The sequence below is a fragment of the Chelmon rostratus genome, chromosome 23 (genome assembly GCF_017976325.1).
Source record: "Chelmon rostratus isolate fCheRos1 chromosome 23, fCheRos1.pri, whole genome shotgun sequence".
Taxonomy (NCBI): Eukaryota; Metazoa; Chordata; class Actinopteri; order Chaetodontiformes; family Chaetodontidae; genus Chelmon; species Chelmon rostratus.
Window position 1 is genome coordinate 13,003,001 of NC_055680.1, and position 24,371 is coordinate 13,027,371.

Genomic DNA, 24,371 nt, shown 5'->3' on the forward strand with positions numbered 1-24,371 from the left:
TTACTGGAAAAAACTTAAAAAGACTGGCCAGTAAGCCTGCAAGTGTCAGTGCAGCAGCAAGGCCTGCTGACCCTCATCAGAACAAAGTTTTCCCGCAAAAACTGTAAATGCACACATTCATGCAGGATTTACCTGTGTGGGAATGCTTAGTTAATAGCTCGCTGACTTTATCTACTGTCAGTAATCACAATTTTCAGGGACAGGTGTATGCCACATTAATATGGTAAACCAAACTGAAAAATCAAGTAACAAAAAGGAAACTTTACTCATCTGAGCCACTTTTTCACCATTTTGTTCCCACATATTACTTAAAGCTGCCCAGCCTGCAATTATACTGCTTTGGTTCACTCTCACTGCTCTCATAGAGACGATGGCCCTTGTTGAGTTGAGACTAACAGCTGGTTTTGCAGAATAAATCATGGATTCAGTTGGAATTTTGTTCTCTCCCTCCTCTTCCTCCTCCTCCTGGGTTTTAGGTATGAGGTACAGCAAACATATGGTGTGAATTTCTCAGATCATTTAACTTTCACAATCCAGTTCAACCGACAGTAGATCCTTAGATTGCCCTGGTCTGTATGCCGGTCGATTCATTCTTCCTGAAAGCCTCTCTAGACCCACCACAACTCACAGGGGACATTTCATATTCTCACCGTGCAGGTTTTAGTTGAGCTCTAACGCTTTTATCCATAACCTTCATACTCCATACTGTACTGCAAAGCATCTCTGAGGGCTGTTCAGGGTGCTGTGGGTGGTGGCATTAAAAATGTATGAGGCCTGGCTCAGTCCCTTCAGTATCTCTGTATGCTGTCCAAGGAACTGCGAGAGCTACTACCGCCTTGTTTATTGTTTTAATATCAGTCGTCTCTCGTAATACACGACCCGCTCTGTGTACGCCTGCTGTGTATGAAATTGAAAGGAACATGAATTTTAGAGGAAAGTTATTTTCTTTCAGAGTTTCTGTGCAAAAGGCTACAACTAAGTGTGTGAGTGCTATTGCTCATTTTGTTTGTAAAAACACAATGACAAATACCCATCACAAGTTACCAGAGACCAAAGTGATGAACTAAGAATTTTTTTCTTTGTAATTTACAGTATAAGTACTTCAGATATTAATATAAATAAATTGTCTTAGTAGTGCTTGTTTAAGAAATCACAAGTGAGTGGAAATCAATGATGAATGTTCAGTTAATTAATAGTTAATATACTACCCATTCATCTGACCTTGTGTAGCATCTAAATCTAAATATTCTCAGCTGTGTAGTTTGGTCTTAAGCTCATAAATAGCACTGTTGCCTGATTTATAGAGAAGCTTCCTGTAGGTCAGAGTTATTCCTGTATGGATCAATACACAGACCCTTGATGATGGGTTTTTTTTTATCAAGCCTTGGACACACACACACACACACACACACACACACACAATGACTCAAGATCACACACACACTCACATGTAGCCTCATATTATTACTCTGTGTCATATCCACACATCTTCTTTTTATATCAACAGCAATATTCTTCTTCTCTTCCTTTCTATTTCTATCACACACATACCAGGAAAACACACTGTTTCTCTCTCTCTCTCTCTCTCTCTTTCACACACACACATACACAGATCCTAGTCAGCAATATGTTCCTGAAGCTGTCGGCCATGCTTGGAGGAAATGTGATCTGACTCATAAAACATTGATGTGAGGATATCTTTAGAAACTCCCTTCCTCACCTCATCTCAGCCAAAACCAGATGTCTCTTTTTTCTCCGTTGCTCACCTCGCCATCACCCTTCAACCTTGCTTTTCTTTTCTTAATACATCCCACTGGAGTCCCTTCCACTCTCCATCCATTTTATCGTTCTCCTCTGCAATCTATGGCTGCCCTGGGTTAAACGGTAGACCTTAGCTTTAACCTGCGTTGAGGCCGTCGAGGAATTTTCTTCCTCTTTTCAGAAGGGATGAACGACGCTGGAATCTTTGTTGCCGCAAATTGGTCGGATGTATCTCAGTAATAAAAAATGTAGCAATAAGTGCTGCATTAGTGCATGATATCTCCTCCTCACAATCCCATGCACCCGTCCTTCATCATTCTTTCTCTTCGCACATTTGCAGAAACCTATTACAGCCGGTTGCTTCATCCAGAAAATCTCTCACCCCCCCCCCCCCGTCCATTTTGAGTCGTTTTCCCCCGCATTCGTTTGGGTTTAATTTGATTTTGGAGCAGCCGAGCAGACGAGGAGATGTGTCTGGGTGAAATGGCAGTAATGGAATGTACTGCAGTTTCTTTGCGGGTGTGGACAGAAGTGTGTGTGTGTCTCTGTTTGGCTGTGTCGACACGTGTGCGTACGTCTTATAAGATGTTTCGGTTTAGATCTGCCAAGCTGACAAGAGAGCTCCAGACATGTCAGTGCAGGATCGTGGAGAGGTGTGTGTGTGTGTGTGTGTGTGTGTGTGTGTGTGTGTGTGTGTGTGTGTGTGTGTGTGTGTCTTCTCTATGTGTATGTTCATAGATCTGTTTGCAGAGTTGTCTGCTCATAGCCTTTAGTTTGGTTTCTGTGTGCAGGTTTTTTTAATGTGTTTTTCTGTGTGTCTGTTAGTGTGTTTCACTCATCGCCTCTGGTTATCTCTCTGCTTATGTAAGTGCCTGGGGCAAATTTCAGGGACGATTTGGTCTCTGAAGCCTTTTTAGACGAGGTGTTTGTGAGTCTGTCCTGCAGCTTCACTGTTCTGAAACTGTCCAGTTTGACCTCTGCTGTTTTAACTCTTGCATCCTTTTTGACTTGGACAAACTTTGATAAAAATAAATAAACTTAATGATTTAATTGATCCATTTTATATCATATGACTTGATGAATAATGTATTAAAAACTCAAAATCTCCCATAATCTTCATGTTTTCATGATGATGACGATTTGATTTATTTAAAACAATTGTTTGAAATCATTCTATTCTCCAATTGTGTTAATGACAATCATCAACTTATACATTAAAAATCCATCTTGTACAGTTAATTGGAAACTATATGTTAATATTTACGATACCTAAAGACAATCATAACAATCTGATCTGCAGTTCATCAGTCATGTACTTGCACATACAGTGTGGAGAGCAGTGCTAAAGCCAGTGCCATAATCATTTTGGTGAAGCTTTTATGATGAAAGCACAAAAAAAGTTTTGTCACCTTTTAGTGAACTATTACCTGAGGCTTAGCCTGGAGGTGCTACAGTTACAGTCCTCAGGTCACTGCGAATCGTAGCAGTTTGAGCAGCATTTATGTGGTCCCAATTTACCTGACTTTTCCTTAATAACCCAGCTTTACATGGATTTATGTGATGTGCAGCATTATCTTACTGTGAGACGGATGTAGCAAATTGGATGCAAATTGAGGCAATTACAACATCAGAAGAAAAAAGTAAAAAAGGTCAGAATGTTTTGTCAGATCACAAAACATTCACAGAAGCTGCTGTTGCAAGACAGTTCAGTGGGGAACGCAACATGCAACACTATGTTGTGTTAAAGTAACACAGGGTCAGCTTCTGTCGGGAGCTTTTTCACACCAGCAGACTTTCACATTTTAAAACCCTGGATTTAATTAGTTCAGTCAGGTGTTTACAAAAAACTTACAATGATTATGATGATGTTCCAAGATAATCAGACCAAGATATGCAAGCAAATCTCACCAGTTAGTTTTTATTAAGTGTAAGTGAGCCAAGAAAGGGTTGGAGATAACAAGTGGAAGAATAACAACTAACTTTTTGCAAATAACAGTGGACTTTTCTCACATGTCTGTGATGATGATCATGACATTAGACACTGAAGTTGACAGTGTTGTTGCTGGGTAGTGTTTATACAAAGCAGAGGTGTTTCTTTGAGTGTGTCCACAGCTGCTGTATTTGAGTGTCTTTGACCGCTGTTGAAAATTGTCAGCTTTTCCTTCCAGCTTCAGCACGTTTGATGGCACAAAATTGTTCAGCCATCTAAGATGTCAATAGAATGCTTTTTGGTGACAGAATGATAAAAGGGATAGTTTCTTTCAAGAGTCTCCATTTTGCACTGCTATCAACAGGAATACAGGGAGAAACATGTAGGAGGCAGAGACACCAATTTCTCCACAGACAGTGACCTTTCTTTCAGTGCTCTCGCTCTTTTTGCTCTTACTGTCGCTATTTTCTGTTGCTGTCTTCGCCTTCATGTATGACCGAATACAACTGCTGTATTTCACACCCACTCTCTGCGGGTTATTCAAGGTTATTCTGGGAAATGTTGGAAGTCACTAAATGAAGCGAAGATGGCAGGTTGAGGCGAGTGCAACACAATGGTAGTTGCACAAATAACACCTTCCATGCACCGAATGTCTCGATTGAATTAGAGTATTTAAGGGCACCACAAAAAAGTATTCTTTGAACTTCTTGAACCACAAATCTTCCTTCAAAGTTTCACTTGGATGTTTTTTCTACACCACACAAAAACTTTATATGTGGCACAGTGACCAAAAACTTTTTTTTATCTCATAACTTGAAATGGGAAATTTTACATGTTGTGCATCATTTTATCATTTTTTTCTTTCGTTACTGTAAATATTTTGGTACTGTAAAACTCTACCCTTACCTTAATATTTATTGTAATTTAAGGAAAAAGTTTAACATTTTGGGAAATACGCTTATTTGCTTTTTTACAGAAAGTTAAATGACAAGATGGAAACCACTGTCATGTCTATGTGATAAATGTGAAGATGCTGCCAGCAGCTGGATAGCTTAGCTTAGCTTAGCACAATGACTGGAAACGGGGGAAACAGCTAGCATGACTCTGTCCAAAGCTAACACTGACCAACACCTCTAAAACTCAATAATTCTCCCACCAACACCTACTAATAAATACTTATTAGCTCACTAATAATCATGTTATATCTTGTTTGTACGTGTAAAAATGACTTCTTGTGGTTTTACAGAGGTTCTGTGTTGGACCATTTCCTGGGCGCACCTGTTACCTGTTTCCCCCTTTGTGCTCAGATAAAATAACCAGCTGCTGGCTCTAGCTACATATTTACTATACAGACATGAGTGTGGTACCGATCTTTTCATGTTCAGTGAGAAATTGGAGTTGTCTGTGTGTGTGTGTGTGTGTGTGTGTGTACATGTATCTACGTGTCAGACTTCTGCCAGGTGGAGCTGCGTCTGCTGGCTCACCTCTCCTCTGACCCTGAGCTGCTCCGCATTTTCACCCACCCGCAGGCGGACGTCTTTACCATGTTGGCCTCTCAGTGGTAAGTCACACACACACACACACACACACACACACACTGGTTCTCCCCGATCTCCTTGCCAAGGTGAGTGTTGATGCACCACAGGGTTTCTCCTTCCCTCTCTCTCTCCAACCAGACGGCCGGCTCCTTCACTTCAAACGCTAATAACCTTGTTGCCATGACTACCATGCCAACTGCCTCATTCCCACTCCCTATTCCATGAGCAGGACACCCCTGGGCCGGTCGCCCTGGTGATTACATTGTCATACTTTTTAGATGTTTTTGTGAGTGTGTGTGTGTGTGTGTGTTTTTCCTTCTCTCTCGCTGCCAGTGTGTGTCAGTGTTTACACACAGGGGTGTCTTGTCTTGTGTGTGTGCGCGTGATTCTGTGATCTACCTTTACTGCTGTCATCCATCTCAGTCAAGTGTGTGCCAAAGGGCCGGGTGTTAAACAGATTACCTGATCACACAGACCATATTAACAGCTCTCCTGAGGCTTTACGTTGTGTCTCTTTCATTACCTCTCTTTCACCTTTAAAGAAATGAACTGATGTCACTGCCGCTCCTCTGGGGTAACTCTGCCTTACTCTCTTCTAACGGACCCTGTGTTTCTCTCTCTTTTATACTTTTCTATTTCTTTCCTTGCAATTGTCCCGCTGCCTCCTTGTTGAAGTGGTTTAGCTCTTTTTCTTGCCCCCTCTGACCTTCCTCTAACAATTGTTTCTTTCTTCTTAATCCCATTTTCCCCTACTTATCCACCATTCTTCTACATGTTAATTTCACCATTTCTGTTTCCTCCTCACTTTTTCCTGTCTTCCTCCCTGTCCCATCATTCTCCCAACAGTGATGCCACAGATGTGTCAGTTGCTCTGGTTGGAAGCAGCTCTAGATAGAGACCAGAGGGTAAAGAATGTTAAAACCTTTTTATTCGTGGCCTTTGTAACCAGAAGATTTCTACCTACCACAAAATTAATTCCTTGTTACTTTGAATAATATTTAGATTTTCCTTTATAAGGCACAGAACCTACTTTTGAAGTAATAAAGTAGAACCTACTTTTGAAGTAGTAGAGAACAACCTGCTTCAATGGTCGTAGCTGGCTTGTTCTTCATCTTTCCTGTTGTTAGTGGAAAATCCTAACATTTGACATTTTATAGTAGCCCAAGACAAGTGTAGAAGCTTTTTTCGCTCTCAAATGTGACATAAATCTCGCAAGGCAAGATTAATGCCTCCAGCAGGGGGCAGTGAAAATCCAGTTTGGATTTTCCTCAGCCAGATGCACGTTTGAGGGCACCTTTGGGTCACTCATCAGGTTACCCATCATTTACCTCAACCCTTAGTTTAACAGTGTTTGTGTGTGTGTCTGTGTGTGTGCGTGTGCGTGCGTGTGCATGCAGGGAAGTCTAAATACATCAAATTGAAGAATCCTTATCTTGAGGCTACAGGCATCAAGACATCTGACATTATGAAACACTGAGTCTTAAAGCTCACCAGACACATTTGTAATTTTTGTGCATGAGTGTGTATGTGTGTGTGTGTGCGCGTGTGCCTGTGTGTGTGTATGTGTGGGACTCTCTCAACACTGATGAGCAGTGGCAGCTCCCCGTCAGCGCCTCCAGAAATGCCACTTTGCAGACGTGTCATCCCACCCTGTCTGATCCCCAGTACTACGGCTGTCTACAAGTCACATTACATAACTGTCTCTGTCTGTCCATCCCTGCCTCTGTCTCTCTCCCCCTGTCTCTGTTCTTTTCTTTAGTCTCTCTGTACTTCATTTTAACCTCCATATCTCACATTATTTCTCTCTTTGTTTTTCTTTTTTGTTCTTATACTGATTCTTCTGCAGTCCTTTTTTTCGTTTTGCATCATTTGAACTGTTTGAATTTCTATGTCGTGCCTCCAATTCATTCATCACTCATCATTCAGTGTTCAAACATTCCAAAAAACATTATAAAGTAATGACGTATTTTACATATTTACCTTTAAAAAACACACTGATTTAGGGTTGTACCATCTGTTAATTCTCTGAGTTGGTTAGAGTTTGACTTTTGAACAAATCTTTTGACCTCTGCACCATCTTGTTTCACCTCTAAAACATTTTAAAACACTGTAGTTTAAGGTGTGGAGTCGGAATGTAGCATAGAATCACATGCTGTCTCTCTCAGTGTGTTTATCTTTGTACCTCAGGAAAGGAGTGAGTGAGAGTGACGTGACTTCTGAGGATCGGGAACATGCCAAACGCATTGTCTACTCCGTTGTGTACGGGGCAGGTGAGTACAAACACACACACACACACACACAGCAGTGGGTGGTAGTAACTGATTGACTATAACTGTGATATAGATATCCATCAGTCAACTGGAAAATTGACCTGTATTGTCTCAAAATGACAAAAGAGTGGGTCTAAGAGTAATTTAGCAACTGGTTTTATGTGAGATTTAGGTGATCTTTACACAAAAATGCCAATTGATTTCCACCGGCCTTCTTTTCCTTTTTCTTCCATGTTGCTTGCATGCCTGATTCCGCAGGGCGGACACAGGGTTGGTGGGTAGAGGGTGGAGAGGCCGGAGAAGATAAAAATAGACCGAAGAAGATGGATGTAATAATACACCCTTGTGGCCCATAAAAAGACTTGTCTGTGTCACTGGTGACCCATTTATGATTCACACACATGTGCATGCTCTCGTGAACACACGCTCACATGTGCACACATGGGCAGGAGTGATGCAAGTCAGTGGGAGAGCAGGCAAATATGTGTGTGTGTGTGAGAGAGTGGACATGTGTTTGGGCATCTGCCTGCACACAAAACGTGATCATGTTTTCTGTGTGCATTTGTGCTTTCACCTGTGTGATGAAGGGAGGTTTTACAGGCAGTCTGCACTCTTCATCAGGTTTTATTGCCACTGGCCTATTTAAGTGGTTATGTAGAGTTCCAGTTTTTTTTCCCCCATATGCTCACACAGCACACCACACCGGCTTCTGCTACGGTCTGGGGTGAAATAGCCACCGGGCTGAAAAGGTTCTGACTGGCAATAAAGGTCTAATCTTCAAATTAGGCCCGTGGTCTGGTACAATAACAGCTCCGATAACTTCAGAGCCTGTTGTCAGAACTGCTATTATGCCAGACTACAGCAAAGGTTCAGAACACAATCAATCATACATAATTAATCACACAGAACTGTCTGCATGGCTTCTGCTGTGCACAAAGGACTCATTAGTTTCAATTCTTTTAGAAAATAAATCAAATTTATCACTATGAACTGTGATGAGCAGCACGGGGGATAAACTCCAGGGTTAAACTGATCTGCTACCTTTGAAAATTACTCCCCCCCCCCCCCCAAAAAAAAAAAAAAAAAAAAAAACTCACTCATGTTTTATCAAGCTTTGAGAAACCGTGGCAACTCAAGAGACTACAGGCAAAACTGTTGTTTTTTAATGCACAGGTCAATTTTGTGATTTTGGGCTTCCATAATTGCTTTCATGTCTTCTTTCAGGCTAGAAAACATCAGCGCATGTTAAATTTGATAATGATGGTGCATTATCGAATTAAGTATGCATATTAACTTTTAACATTTCAGAAAATTTGCAATGCAAAAAATCATTGTTTTAATGTAAGTAATAAACAGGGAAAGCTTCACTGTGATATCTGTTAGTTTGATGTACCCAAACGTTTTGTTGGTTCATACAGCTTTTATAACTGAGGCGTCTCGCCACCTTTTTTAAAATCTTGTGGTTTAGTCAGATCCATCATGCACTTTACAGACGCTCGTCCTGTACATAAGTTCCATGTGTTCACTCCTAACTGTGACCCAGACTCGATATAGTATCAAAACAAGACATTTACTGTTCTTCTGAAAGTATGTTTGATTAAATCAACCAATCAGCAGTGGCTCTGAAGCACATGGTTTGCATCAGAATCTGCATGAAGGGAACTGGGCCAGTGGCTGTCCCTCCCTTTAGCTCCAGCATGTATATAGAGTGCATTCAGGAGGTCGACAAAATCTGACGCTAGCAAGCTGACAATGTCGTGCTCTGTATTATTTCTACTTCAGCAGGAGTCACAGCTCAGCGGGAGAAGCATAAGCACACAAACACACTAATGAATGAGTCAGTTCTAGGAAACTCAATAAACCTCAACAGTAACAGCCCATGAGTTAAATGTGTAAAGGCTATTCATTTGTGATATGTCGGGGGGCATGGAATGCATACAGGGACAATTCACAAAGCAAAAGGTCGGTGCCAAAAATGCAGAGAAAATATGGAGAAATTACGTAAAAGACAGAGTGAGATGCTGGGAAAAAAAGGGAGATATAGGATATGTAGGCTAAAGGCGGAAAAGAACGGGGGAGGTGGAGGAGGAGAGAGCAATGTAGGGGAAAGGGGAACAGTGAGGAGCGGGTGGGGCTGAGCGAGAGACACAAGAAGGGGAATGGAAGGGGCTCCTGATCATCGTAGACAGACAGCTCTTCATGGAAGGATGCGTTGCCGTGGATACCAAATACTAAAAGGAAGCGCTCTCCGCAAGAGAATAATCAGGCCAGGGAGGAGGGGCAGAGCGGCGCTATGTACTCATGCACAGGCACACATACATCCATACGTATACAAATGGGTCAACAAATAAGAAGGCCATGATGTTGGCGTGGAAAAAATCGAGTGTGCGGTGAGAAAAGGTGGAGGTTAACTGAAGTCTTCATTCAATCTGATTGAACAGACGTGCACTTTGTCAACTGAGGACTTTAAAAACTTTAAAAGTGTAAAGAGGGCAGACAGGAAGGTTGCACGGTGGAAGAAGAGGACAAAAAAGACTGACGGGTGCGAGCAGAGAAGTGCAGGGAGCGTCAGTAATGAAGTTCAGAGGTCACTCCCTGGACTGACCTCATTCAGCAGGAGTGCTGGGCTTCATACACACAGGAACACACGCATATGGTACACATCCGGACGCAGTGCTCCTGAGTATCTACGCAGTGTATTCAACATATGTCTATCAAACTCACACACAAAAGCACATAATCAGCTATGTTGCTGAAAGGACATGACACATTACTGTGCTGATATATAATTGATAATATTTTTAAATCATTATTATTCTATTAATGTATTTTATTTCAGATGTGCCAAGTGGCATGAATTCAAATGTCTTCTACTCTGAAGCTGACTTCCCAAAGTTTTTTTTTCATTGCTCTTAATGCAAAAAATGTATTCATAGTATTTAATTTTTAAAATTACAGTGCAAACATTTATTGCGGTGCTGTTTTTTTCCAGCAAAAACACTTGAATACAGTCCTCTGGGGTGATAATCTTGTCCAAATCAACTTTCAAGAAGAAAGATGAGTAAATTGCGTGTGCGTGTGCGTCAGGGTGTGTGTGTGTTGTTTGGTGGTGGTGATTTTTAATCTCTGCAGACACTGCTGTCCCCCCTTCTGACCCTCCTACCAGCTCTCAGGCTGTTTGGCATGATATTACTCATCTCCAACCACACATAAACACGCACACCTCGTAGCTCAAAATCACAAACGAACACACACTCTCACACACAGAATAACTACGGCACCCATTAGCTCACCCTCTACAGTCCTCCATCGATCTGATCATAACCTTTGTAGCCCCCTTCTCTACTCCCGCTACAGGCCGTACACCGTTAACACTTCCTGGGAACGCACACACACACACACACACAGGGCCTCTGTGTTCTTTGCTTTATCTTCCATTTACACACACACACACACACACACACACACACACACACACCTTGCAGTCTTGCCCTGATCCTTGCTCACTCTTTTATCTTGTCCTCTTTTGTCTTTCACCCTTCGCTTGCCTCTGTGTTTTTCTCCTCAGTTCTTTTACCCTCTGGTCCTGTCTGCCCTCTGTTCACTCTCCCCCTTTCAACTTTCTTCCCTTTCCCTGGCCTCTCCCATCACTTTCCACACTCGTCAATCAGTCCTGATACAGGTAGTTTTGCTCAGTTTAAATTCACTCATTGCTTATTTGTCAGCTTTTATTTATTGATTGATTTATTTGCCTTTATTGGATCGTGACAATGAAGATACAGACAGAGAGGAATTGTTCGAAGTTGGAAATGAACCGGTGAGAGTTGGGACCATGCGCTGTTACCATTCGGCTACCATGTCGTTCCTAATTAGTCATCTTAAGCTTTTCAGCAGTCTGGTCATTCACAGCGCAATCATCACAGAATATTCATAAAACAGGAAAATGTGCTCAGTCACTTTCTTGTGGAAAGATAGATTAGAAGCTAGATGCCACTAAATATGAAGCTACCACTAGCAGCCAGCTGGCGTAGCTTAGCACCGGGGGAAACAGCTAGCCTGACCCTGTCTAACGGTAACAAAATCTGCCGCCCAGCACCTCTACATTAACTCACTAATTAACATGTTATATCTCATTTGTTTAATCTGCTCAAAAACTGATAAGACACATTACGTCGTTGTGGAGGGTTATGTTTCAGACTATTTCATGGCCAGGCACAGTAACTTCTTAGAGTCTAACTCTCGGCAAGAAAGTAAATAAGTGTATCTCATAAAATGTCAAACTTTAGCAGACTGATGTCGATGACAGATGTCACCAGCTTTTCAGCCATCTTTAGTAACACTTAACACACGTAATCTAGTCCACAATTAACCATCATGACTATAACTCATTATGTTATGTGTCGCCATCCTTCTCTCCCTGGTGTAAGCATGCCTGGTTAGTATCCTGTTGTTCCCTGCAGGTCGCGAGCGCCTGTCAGGGATCCTCGGGGTGAGCGCTGAGCAGGCCAGCCGATTCCAGGACAGCTTCCTCCAGACCTACAGAGAAGTCCCGGTCTTCATCCAGAGAACCATCCAGCAGTGCCACAAACAAGGTCTGTTAACATTCAAATTCCATTTTTTTTCTCCCATATGAAGCCACATATGTGCCGCATACTGCATGAGAACTGCTTTCCAGAATTCAGTAGCAAAATGTTTCTTTATAGGATTAGAGGTTAGGGTCAGCATCTCAGTTAAACTGCAGGAAACTGGGGGTTAATATTTACAGAGAGGAGACACAGAAGCAAAATGTCACTACAAATATAATAAAAAAGTGTGTGCATGTCTGGTTTAGGTCCTGCACTTTTGACATTGGCTATGTAGTTTGAATTTTATATGCCTACACTTATGTGTTTGTGTGTATTTAGCTGAGCAAGAAGAAGATGTGCTTACATTGGCAGGAATGAGACAAACTGCTGTTGGTCAATACTTGAGGGGGACGAGGTGGATGGATGGAGGGTGGGTGAGGGGCTGATGGTTCATACGGGACACTCTATTTATATTCAGACTGAACTGCCAACACAGCACACCTGAGACTTAAACGTACTCACACAAAATAGTGTAAAGTCTGCACTTTAACCCTCATTGCACACAGTACATGAGCCCAGTGTTGACAGGCAGAGGGATGAGGTCAGTCTGCACCATAACACATCCTCCAACCTTCAACAGTGAGGCCCAGAGATCTCAACAGGGTCATACAATTCTTATAATCTACTGCTGCCCGTCATTTTGATTTGAAGTTTTGGAACAATAATGAGATATAGCCAACAAAGTCACAGATAATACATTTATAAGGACATGAAGAGAAAAGAGGAAGAGACACCCACTGCACTGTCACTTTTTATGTCAACACCACACGAAGCGGACGGCACTGAAACACTGCAGCCATTGTGCCTCAACAGACAAATATGAATGATGCAATTTCAAAGAATTAGATAATTCAATTAAAATATGAACAAACCATTTACAAGAAATTAAACTGAACTCCTGAACTCAAACCTTCCTACTGGTCCACATGGACTTGCTCGCTTGAGCATAATCAAGCTCATCGAGGGAGGCTGCTGCAGAGGCGACTGTCATTCGGACGACTTCTCATGACTGTCATAGTTTTATTCTAAAATCTGAACCTGTGCTTTGCTGCTACACTGGAGACAGGAATTACCAGCACCGCTTCAGCCAGAGTTTTGAAGTGGCTGAAAATTACTCCCAGGAAGGTGATCAGAAAACAGTAAGACTCTCTGAACGTGGGATTTCCCAACCCTGCAAGCAGTTGCTTCACCGGATGGGAATCCTGCAGCGTGGGCTTCTGTACCAGGGGTGTGACTGCAGCCCTCTATGACTCATAGTGGTCACAGACACACTCCAAGGTTTCTAAAGAAACGTCAAACACTCAGCTGCAATTATATTTTGCAGCAGCTAGGCTATGTAGCAATATAGCCGACCAATGTGATGGCTGAAGCCAGCTGGACAAAATTAAACAATAACTGATTAATATGCACATGCCACCAATTGGGGGGTCTACTACAGGTGGTCTACATGTGGTTAATGACAGTGCTGCATGTGAATTATTTAACGTTACGGTAGATCGCCCTCAGCTTTCTAGTCCGTCAAAATGACGGATAGCCTTCTTTCCGTCATTGTTAAAAGAATTCTGTCAATGATGGGAAAATGTTTAGTTAATGCAACCCAGAGACCTGTGTTTGGCTTTAAAACATCCCATCTTAACATTATCTTATCTGTGCTGAGTTACGGCATAAACGAATTACATCCCAATCAAATTAGTAGAAATCTGTGAGAAAGAACCAATTGCGTCAGCACTAACAAATGCCAACATCTAATTTAGCTACTCTCTCAGGCTGCTCCTGCATGGAAAACTAGGTCCTCTGTTATTTTTTCTTGTATAACAAGTGTTGTAAAACAACCTTGTTTTGCAGTAAACATCAAGAATTAGGTCAGGGTAGTCGTTGTTTTTCATGCCAGTCGGGATGGCGTACACCTTTGTCAGAATGACTGACCCGCCGGCGCATGCAGACAGGTGCTCCATCACCCACAGCGACCTGTCACCGGTGACACACCCCGCTCGTCGCTTCCCCTTTCTCCTCCGGTGTCAGCTTCCTAATCGGAGCTGCGTGATGGACTCATTCCTCCAAAGCGCCATGCGCAGATCACTTTGGAAGCCTCCTCGTTCTCAGGGGCAGAGTGGTTTTGCGCCAAACAGTCGGCTTTAATTCAGCTCATCACCATGGTGATTCTCCCATCGGAGAGCGTGCCGGGATTTATCTGCCCCGCTCGTCCCACTCTCTCTTGTCTGTCTCACTCTTTCTCTTTGTTTCTTATCTGTCTCTCGTTTCGATATTCCTAAATACATTATCCAATCTACAGCACTGTTTTTATAGCTCTCTTCTTTACGTCTCTCCCCTCCTCGTTCCACAACATGAATTTAGCTGATCGATAAAATAGTCCTCTGTAATTCATGCAGTCTGGGAGGAGACACAGTATCACACTAGTCTCACTGGCTGTTTTGGCTGCGGTGCTCTTACTTAGGGAACAGAGATTAATACATGTTCGGGCTTCTTGTCCACTCTGCACTGAGTTTACACTTGATTGGTATCTGATACAGCGATATTTTGTTCGGAGCTGCTGGATGCTGGCAGGCTGAGCAGAGATGAGGTGAGCAGTGCAGGCTCAGCTACTGTCATATTTGTTGGAAATGTATTGGAAAAGGCGAAGTGAAGGTGAGGTCAGTATCAGTGTGGGAGTAACTGCAGAGAGAGAAGAGCAGGAAAAAGACTGTGGATGTGATGGAGGAAGAAGTGCAGAAATGTAACAACTCAGAAGGAAAGGGACAAAAATTAGGACAGAAATGTGCTTGTGTTTTTTATCATATAAACTACAATGAAGTACTTAATAGCCATACAGTATCTGAGCGGTCCACACTCTGTTTGACGCTCGCTGTCTTTGATTTAAAAATAAGATAAAGCCATAACTCTGGGTAAGCCTGTCCTGCCTTTATTTATGCACATTTCACCAACACTCTTGGGACGAATGTTGCATCTTCACTTGTAAAGACTGCCTGAGATGAAAAGATGAGGAGAGAAGGAGGATTTTTTTTGTCATTTTCTTCCTCTTTTTTTTCTTTTTTCAAAAATAACAATGGGGAATCACAGAGATGAAAACCAGCCGAGTCTTCTGAAGGCCACAGCAGACACAGGGAAGCCTCGATCTGCATAGATGTGCAAACGCCCTTTTGGTGCTACCTCTCACACATAAACACATCCTGGCTCTGATGCAGTTTCACACTGTTCATGCACATACGCTTGCAGATATTGCAACTGCAGACTCCTGATAACTCTAATGGATTGAATCAAGACTTCATTTGCATTTTTTAGCTGATTTTCTCAAAATTTGGTTAAAATTTGCGATACGTTTTTCAATATCATTTCAATATCATCAGTACAATACCACCAAAAGCTGACAAATGATAGTATTCAAGTGTTTCCCGTTCCTAGTTTCTATTGCTGCTGCCCGTCAAATGTACTGACACTGAACTTGAAAAACACTGGCCCACAGCACTGTGTCACTGATCAGCCGACTGGGTGTGAAGAACACACACATTCCAGTGTGATTCACGGTCATACCTGTCCATAGTTGGAAACAACATTTGTGTGACACGCACATCCCTGTCATTGGGCCCCAGAACAAAGGTCACATTCCTGGTGAAAAGGTCACATGCATGTGTCATGGGTCAATTCACAGTGAGTAGCAGGTTTTATGCTTTTGTTGCTATCTGTTGTGCGCTCATTTCCTATGCATTTATGCTTGTGTGCGTGGCTGTGTGTGTGTTCTGGGAAGAGGGTCATTCAGGTTTCATGCCCTGGTTGGCGTTCCTCATAGTAAGGGATACTAGAGGGATTTAGCTGTTAAGCCTGCTCCATTGTCCAGCTGGTGGAATGTACTGGTCCACAGTGTGAGGGAGTGTGTGTGTGTGAGAGAGAGAATGTGTGCCGTGTGTGTGTTGCATACCTGCATTTGATAATGTGTGTTTGTGTATAATGCGCGTATCACGTCACTGCACATTCTTGTGTTGCCTTCAAATGCATGTTTGCGTGACTGCGCTGAGAGTGAGAGTGTGTTCCTCTTTGCTTTTGTATGTGAGTCATGTGGACACCAGGGTTTGTGTGTGTGTGTGTGTGTGTGTGTGTGTGGACGCTGCACGCTTGTGTGTGGGTGGGTGTATGCTTGTGTCATTGTAAACCTGCTGTTACCATAATCACCCATAATGCTGTATCAACAAATGACTTTTCATGAAACTGTTCTCTTCAATTGGCCCTCTGTAGCTTTAGAAAGGTCTTGTCCAAAACTGCTTGACTTGAATGGTCAGCTTCCTTTTGGGACATGTCGCACTACACATCAAATATGGCGAGTACTGCTGCATAGGTGAAAAAAAGCTGTGCGAAGCTTTTTGTGGCTCCAGAGGGAGCTGTGTGAAGTCTGATAATTAATTAATAATTGTGTCAAGTGATGTCACTTAGGGCTGACGTAGAAAGATGTCTGCCTGCCAGACCTCTGTAGCCCATCTCCCATCCTCATCTCTGCTCGAGGGTAGCTGTTCGAGGCTACATCAGACGCTGCTAGCAAAACACACCTGAATCTTTGACTGAACTGTCTGAAGTCGAGTTGCCTTGTAGGTAATGCAGCTACCAGGTTTTGACAATGAAAAAGGTGAAAAGGCAATATCTCTGGCTGTGCTGCATCAATTTTGAGCATTTTTGGGTTAAAAACATTGTCTAAAGATGTTGTTATGATATTTTATGTTATATTTGGCTTCTGTTTGTGCAACATTAATTCTTACCTTGCACCCAGCATAAATTATTCTCAGAATTATTTAAATGTAAATATTTTGTGTTTTTCCTTTTGCTTAGGTTATGTGCTCTCCATCATGGGTCGTCGACGGACCCTCCCTAACATCAGCTCCCCCGATTGGGGCATCCGCATGCAGGCTGAGAGGCAGGCTGTCAACTTTGTGGTCCAAGGTAGGATGACTGACAGCTACGGTATGTGCAACAGTATCAGCTTGTTTGCCGGTGTGTATGATCAGATCCTTATCATTTTACTTCTGATGATCATGGAGTGATGGTGATGATATTTTAGCTTGCTAACCACTCCTCAAGCAGATACTGTTTGTGTGTGATTTTGTTTATGTCTGTGTGTGTACAGGCTCTGCCGCTGACCTCTGTAAGATGGCCATGATCAGAATCTTTAACCTGGTCTCCTCCTCCAGCTCGCTCTCTGCCAGGTACAACCATGTTACACTGTATCCTTCACTCTCTCCTTTCATACAGCGAACATAACAATGTGCACACTAACTCTTCACATTTTAGTCCTTTCTGAATCTACACAGGCAAAACACAGCCAGGTGCTATATTAATGAAGAGAACCTATCATGCCAAAGCACAAAAACAACAGTCAGTATTTTACCAGCCAACTGAATTTGTAGAGTTTTCTCAAATGATTGCTGCTGTTACACGCCAAACATTCTGCTAGAGTAAACACACTTGGAGCCAAGAGCCAAAACATACCAGAATTAGATGAGTATGATGGGAGAGCAGGATGCGAGGACTTAGTCGAAGCCATCATGGTGGTATGTTAATGAAGATCAGCCGAATGCTGCCTGATTAGTAGTATTAGTCTGGCGGCAGTTGGTGTGTCATGTATTTCTGAATGTGTCTGTAACTGTAGGCTGATAGCACAGCTCCACGATGAGCTCCTGTACGAAGTGGAGGACTCCCAGGTGGAACACTTCGGAGGTAAATTCAGTGCATCCAATATCATTGTTCAAATATTTCACTTGTTTCAAAAGCAAGTTGCTGTATAATGAAGAATGCTGTGTATAAAATACTAAAAAATTTGTTCTGGACATTAAAGCCTGTTCTGGTAAATTCATTTAAAACAATACACCGATTTAGCATTTAGCACTCATGTTATTCACAGTGGAGTCAGATGGATGTTTTTAATAAAAATGATCAAAATCAATGCAGCAGAACCAGAGATGTCTTATCTTTTATTACACACATTCTTCTTCCTTGTCAAAAGCTGGTGCCGACCTTACCCACAATGCAACTTGACCACCCACTGTCCGGTGGGAGATTCCAGTGTGTTATGCGAGTAACGACTAATGTAACCTCTCCTTTAAAGGATTTAGATTATGGCTACGGTCAAAGGTATGCTCATTAATCCATGTCTACATGTGTGTGCAGCTCTGGTGAGGAGCACCATGGAGGCCCTTCAGCACAAAGACCACCTCGGAGTTCATCTCAAGGTGAGTAAATGGATTGTACCATTAAAATCATTCAGCGGTATAATAGTGTCAGTTGTCATGGTCAGAGGGTTTTTATACCTTTGTTCAATCATGGATGCCAAGATTGTTTTGTTGCCATGGGAGCCAGACACACGGAGATGTACATAATAAAAACTGTACAGTAGCACGCAGAGGGGAAGCACAGCACTATGGCGTAATAAATAGGCACGTGGCCTATTTTGTAGTCTCTGTTTTTACTTTTAAATGCTTGTGTTGTTGTTGAAACACACACTTCTTAAGGGTAGCGCATGATATTATGCAGATATTTCATCTATCAACCCAGCAATGAGCTTTTTCAATAAAACAAATATTTGCTCAGGGGACTTCTGACTGCAAGAAAAGCCACAGGGCAAATATTTAGTTAAAGTACTTTTTGAGATATTCAAATGATAGAGATCTCGTTTTATTTGCTTCAGAAATACGTATTACTGCCCAATATTGTACCGCCAAAATAAGAGCATTTATGATTTGAAATCACCATCAGCTGTGTAACTGCTCTGTCAGGCAACAATAAGGAAAGTGAAAATCAATGTAGGTCACTGTGAACCACATCTACACATGTATGCTGACACACTGACACCTTTACCTTTTCTTTTTGTGTGTGTGTGTGTGTGTGTGTGTGTGTACGTGTGTGTTTCGCAGGTCCCCCTGAAGGTGGCAGTCTCCAGTGGCAAGTCTTGGGGATCTATGTCTGAGCTTAACATCCCTCCACTGTCTCCCTCTCCTTCTCTTTGAGTCCTCCCTCCCTTCTTTTTGCTCTCTCCATCTGCCCCCCTCTCACCGCCTCCTCTACCACCACCACACCTTTTCTTTCACTGCTCCAGACATTTTTCCCTGCTCCCTCTCACTCCCCCTCGGTGTGTTCTCATCTTTCTGCCTCTTCTGAGTTTCTTGTTCCATTTCTACCTCTCAGAGTCTCTTGGTCGCTCTCTCTCTCTCTTCACTTGTCCTGCATCCACATTGCCATGGAAACCAGGCAGCTGCAGCTCCCAGTTCTTGCTTTCACTCCATCCGTATCCGGGGGCAACGGCAGGAGCCACAGACTGGATTGTGCCAGTTCTTTTTTCTCTCTCTCTCTCCATCCTGATTCCTTGTCCTCCTCCTCAGTTTTCACACTCTCTTGTTAAGACCAGTGCTGTTTTCTCTGCCTCATTGCCAAGGTGAAGCGCCACATTTGAGCGAGTTTTTGGTATTTATTGGTTCAGAGAATTGGTTGTTTTTTAAAAGATGTAGCAGTTGAGCTACTGCATACCTGAAATATACAGTGTTCTATAGAAAACTTCCTTGTATTTATTGTTTGTATGCTTTATTCTTGCTGAATAAAGCTGGTATTAGCATCTGCATGCTCAAAAACATCTGTGACAGGCTCAAACCTGATAAACTCAATGACCTCTTTCACCCCTTTGCATATCCTCTTGCAGGTTGTTTTCTGTGTACATTAGGCGCTAATCCTTAATTACTTCTTCGAGCTTATTTGCACATTACATTTTAGAGGATTTTCAGCTTATTAACAGAAGCACTGAACAACTGAAGCAGCATAATATCCATCAATTTCAACAAACGTTCGTTGCCAATGAGTTTAAGTGCAGGGCAATGGAGAGTTGCGAGAGTCAGCTGTATTTAGCAGATGCTCTGTTATTTTAGTGCCACGGGGCCGTGATATTTTAAGGGACTCTTTCTCTAATGAATTTCACCTTTTTGTTGGTTGCATTCATCTGATTCAAAGCAGATGATCTAATTTTGCTCAGCCGTGCGCATCCAGCGCCTCGCTCTCTCCGGCTCATCTTTTATCTGCTCACTTGGCTCTCGCCCACTCTCCCCTTTGTCTTGTCGTGCCTCTGTCACACGCACACACACATTCCACGAATGCTCGTACACAAGCGTGCGCAGCCTTAAGAAACACACGCTCTTTTTATCCACACAGCCACCATGACTGCACGCTCACACACAGTCGCCGGCTTCCAGACACACTGACCGAGTTTCTGTGTCTCTGGCAGCCGTAGAGTCTCTTTTTGCCCCTTTTATACTGTCCTCCAATTAAGACCCTTTAAGCCTACAAAATGGGTCTGGGCAGAACTGTAGGCTTTGTGACATTTTTAACAAAGCCTAGCCCCCATTACCTATTTCAAATGTCACCTCCTGTTAGCTGCTAATTATAGAAGCTGTCACTTTTTAAGTCGATACAAAGGTGGCATGTAGGATACCCAGCAGATCCGCCAACAGTTCTGTCTTGTCATGTATTTACATTCCTCTCGTTTCCTTTCTTTTTTATTTATTTATTTATTTATTTTGCCTGCTGAACCCGCTGGCAGGAATGTGCTCTCCGTGCGCTGATTTGAGTGGAGCTTTTCTCACCAGGTCAGTATGAGCAGTTCAGAGCCAGAGCAATGGACAGTGTTATGGAAATCTGCCCCGCTATTCTCTCATTGTTCTGTGGTTTAAGGGTGCGCGGCCGTCCCCCCCTTTGAGAGGGGAGCGTGAGACTGGTATGTGCAAATTCGAGAGGGCACTCTACACTTTTGGAGCAGTGGTGTTCATTGTAGGTAAAGAAGTAAAACAAATACTAATAAAGCTGTTTTTGCTTGTAGTCTAGCAGCGTATTAGCTCTGCACTTTTGCTCCCCCATCAGCTGCTTTGTTACTGTTTATTTCAGCTGTTAGAATGGTCCGCAGCAGGAGAGTTATAACACTGCCTGGTATCCTCTATTTCACGAAATGTAAAAGATGTGAATTAGGTTATGTTCATTTGACAGAGTGATGCCTTCACTCTAATGACCTGTGCCATTCGTTGGAGCCAAGGCCTGAGGGTCCCTCTGTTGTCAAGGGCAACGGCATGAGCTTCCCCCAGCTGCCATGGCGACCGTGAGATGTGTAAGTAGACCCTCACGGCTCACACGTACATCACTTCAGATCTAAAATTTATCTCTAATTATTCTCGACACGTGCCATTCCTACCGCTGCACGTAAAAAAAAAATCTTCTTACCGTTGCGACATATAAAAGCTTAATGCATCATCATTTTTAATTGATACAATATATGTACATCCATGTTTCAATCATAATGCAGGAAATGCCATCTTTACATCTATACAGTGTTCCAGTTGTGGTCAGTATAAAAGAAAGGGTTAATAATCACAATAATAATAGTAATCCCGGTGTGGTAATACAGCAGTCTTCCTAAGGAATGGCAGAAAGGGAACTGAAAGCTAACAGACATCAATAAAAACCGGGTTGTCACTGCAGTCTCACTGAGGTCGGGCAGACCAGTTGTACCAACAGCGTCTGTTGCTGTCTCTCTCTGACATGCCTCTTCATCTTAAGCCCTGTCTCCCTGCTAAATCTGCCAAATCACCACACCATGTGTAACCTTATTACTGTACATGAGAACCTTGTCCCACACCATACCTGCTTTTCCTCTTCCTGTAACTTCTTGCACTCAGCTGTCCCTGGGCACTGTTTACTCACTGCTCTACTTTACATGCCTAAGGGCCTCTTTTGCGAAATTCCTCACCGTAGCCAAAGCCCCCCCCCACTTTCCCCACAGGTCCCCTAACCCCCAGTTTCCAAAGTTCCCTCGGTTACAATTTAATTCCCCACCCCCCTCCATGTCCATCCATCTCATCCATCTCATCCATCTATCAATCCCTCTTTCTATTTCTCTATCATGGCCGGCTGGTTGACCTGCCTGCCTCCCCACAGTGTGGCTGCATATCAGTCTCCTGCTGTGCTTTGTGCGGGTCGGTTTCCTGGCAACAGACAACAGCCATGGCAGGGCTCCAGGGCAGAGAGAGCCCCTTACTTTGCAGCAGCTTGCTATAGCTACATAGCTCAGTCTGGAGTAGGGGTGCAGTGGTATTCCGGTTTCATAGTATGAAAATTGACGGTTGTCGTACCATGATGATTTGCCAATCTACCATATTGAATTCTACTGTGTTATTTGAAAAAAAAAAATTATATCAAATGTCTGTCAGGCCAGAATTTTTATGAAGTTATGATATAGCAAAAAAAAAACATCCTTGTTAACTATTAAACGATAACAATAACAATAATTGTGTAATACCATGAAATTTTCTGAGATGCTTGTCATGCCATGAAAATCTCACACCATTGCAACCCTACTCCAGAGCCACTGATATTCATAGCCATGGCTGCCTATGAGCTGTGTGCTATAAGCTAACAGAACTGCTGCTGTTGCAGTGCTTTAGGCTCTCTCTGATGACTTGAGAGTTCAAGCAGACAGGCAGGACAAGGAAGGCTGTGTCTGAACCCGTCAGTGTGGGACAGAGACACCAAGGCTAAGATGGCGTGCACTGTAGCCCCTGAATGTGGCAGCCATTAGTCAGTATGGGATTGTCATGAGGTAATACAGATGAAGACACCTGCACTACTGTAGAATCTCTTTATTAGTGCTGTAAATATCTTTAAAATATATTTTTATATATTTTAAATCCACAGTTTCTGTTACAAAAGGAGTAAAAATGACCCCCAGATGCTATTTACAGTAAAATATACTTTACAACTTTACAGTTACTAACTTGCAGATTCAAAAAAAGACTTTGAATCTTACTTGTAAGAAAAGTCAACACGGTTGAGAGTTGCGATTCTGGCAGCTGCAGCATGTTTTTATTTGATTATTTTCAATCGGACGTAACAGAGTGGTGGTAGTGAAGTTGCAGTGCTTGTCTCAGTGGTACAAGTTAACCGGAAGTGTTTGTGGTTAGATAAAAGCTCACTTAAGAGACTTACAGCAGATTGCACTTTCAGAGTGTGGCTACGCCATCTTTTTCCTGTCTGCTTGAACTGCTCATTTTTGAGCATCCATTATCCCCCTCTTGTCATTTCCCCCCATTTCCTATTGACATCTGTACAAATATGCAGAGGTACTCCAACTTCGAGTTTTAGAAAAACACATCTTTGACACCTCTTTGTAAAGAAAAATACAAAAAACAGAAACATTTTACAATCAAACACCCCTTCAGGCTTCGATATAATGAGTGGTAATGTCGCAATGCCAAAACTGATGGCATCACTGCCACTAAATGGTACAGTATAAGGGATATAACATCAATGCAGCATTTCATGTATTTAATAAAATCATTGTTGATAGTATGTCATTATTTTTGTGGTTTTGTCTGTTTGTGTTTATTGCTTGATTAGATGGCACGTGGGCAGGATTTCTTCCAAATAATACCAAGTAAGTACAGGATTGTGTTGAACAAAACATAGCCACATACGGAATAAAAATGCAGCAATTACTGTCACCTTTGGCAAATTTTCACCTCCAAAAACAGCCGTGGGTTGTCGTACGAATTCTACATTATGGTATCATGTCTTGTATATATGCATATGATACATACAGTCAATAATACAGGAGAAAGAGAAACTTTATCCATATTCTTCATAGGAAATGTAAAAAATCAAAACTATCTGTACTGTAATAGCAAAACAAGACACAGTTGTGCTACAAGTGCTTATGTGTTCTTGGCACCTGTGGCCTCAGTCCAAAGTGAGTCCTTCTGTATTTGCCACAGTGGAGCAAAATCCTCACCAGAGGTAGAGAGAGAGAGGGAGTCCGTGCTGTGGAGCTCTGTTGCCGCAGACCTCCTCCCGCCGCCCCACCACACCCCCCATTTAACTGCCAATGTGGCACATTCCTCCCTCACCCCTCGCCCTCCTCGTTAGGTGGAACATTCCAGGCGACAGCCATCTTCTGAGACAAAAATGAACTCCATCAGGATTGGTTAAAACCAGCAAAGATGACAGGTTGCAGTAAATAATACATTAACAATAGGTAGAGATACGGCTATTTACAATCACACAAAATGCCTAACATCTAATGTAGTGGTTTAGTCACTTAATGAAAGAACCAGTAGCTGCTTTTCACCTTTTCTCCCCCACTGTTCTTCTCATTCATAAAGTAAAAAAGCAACCAGGAAAGATTTAAAACATAAAAATCTTTCTAAAACATAAAATGTTGGCA

At 42.5% G+C, this 24,371-nt stretch overlaps 1 protein-coding gene across 1 annotated transcript in view; it reads left to right on the top strand.

Moving 5' to 3' along the window:
* poln (polymerase (DNA directed) nu) overlaps positions 1–19,128 on the top strand; it is a 44,096-nt gene extending 24,968 nt beyond the window's left edge. The window contains exons 15-22 of the mRNA XM_041965719.1: positions 5,141–5,252; positions 7,417–7,499; positions 11,960–12,091; positions 16,958–17,068; positions 17,253–17,331; positions 17,775–17,842; positions 18,293–18,354; positions 19,036–19,128. Coding sequence (XP_041821653.1) covers positions 5,141–5,252; positions 7,417–7,499; positions 11,960–12,091; positions 16,958–17,068; positions 17,253–17,331; positions 17,775–17,842; positions 18,293–18,354; positions 19,036–19,128 — 740 coding nt within the window. The remainder of the gene's footprint in view (positions 1–5,140; positions 5,253–7,416; positions 7,500–11,959; positions 12,092–16,957; positions 17,069–17,252; positions 17,332–17,774; positions 17,843–18,292; positions 18,355–19,035) is intronic.
* The last annotated feature ends 5,243 nt before the right edge of the window (positions 19,129–24,371 follow it).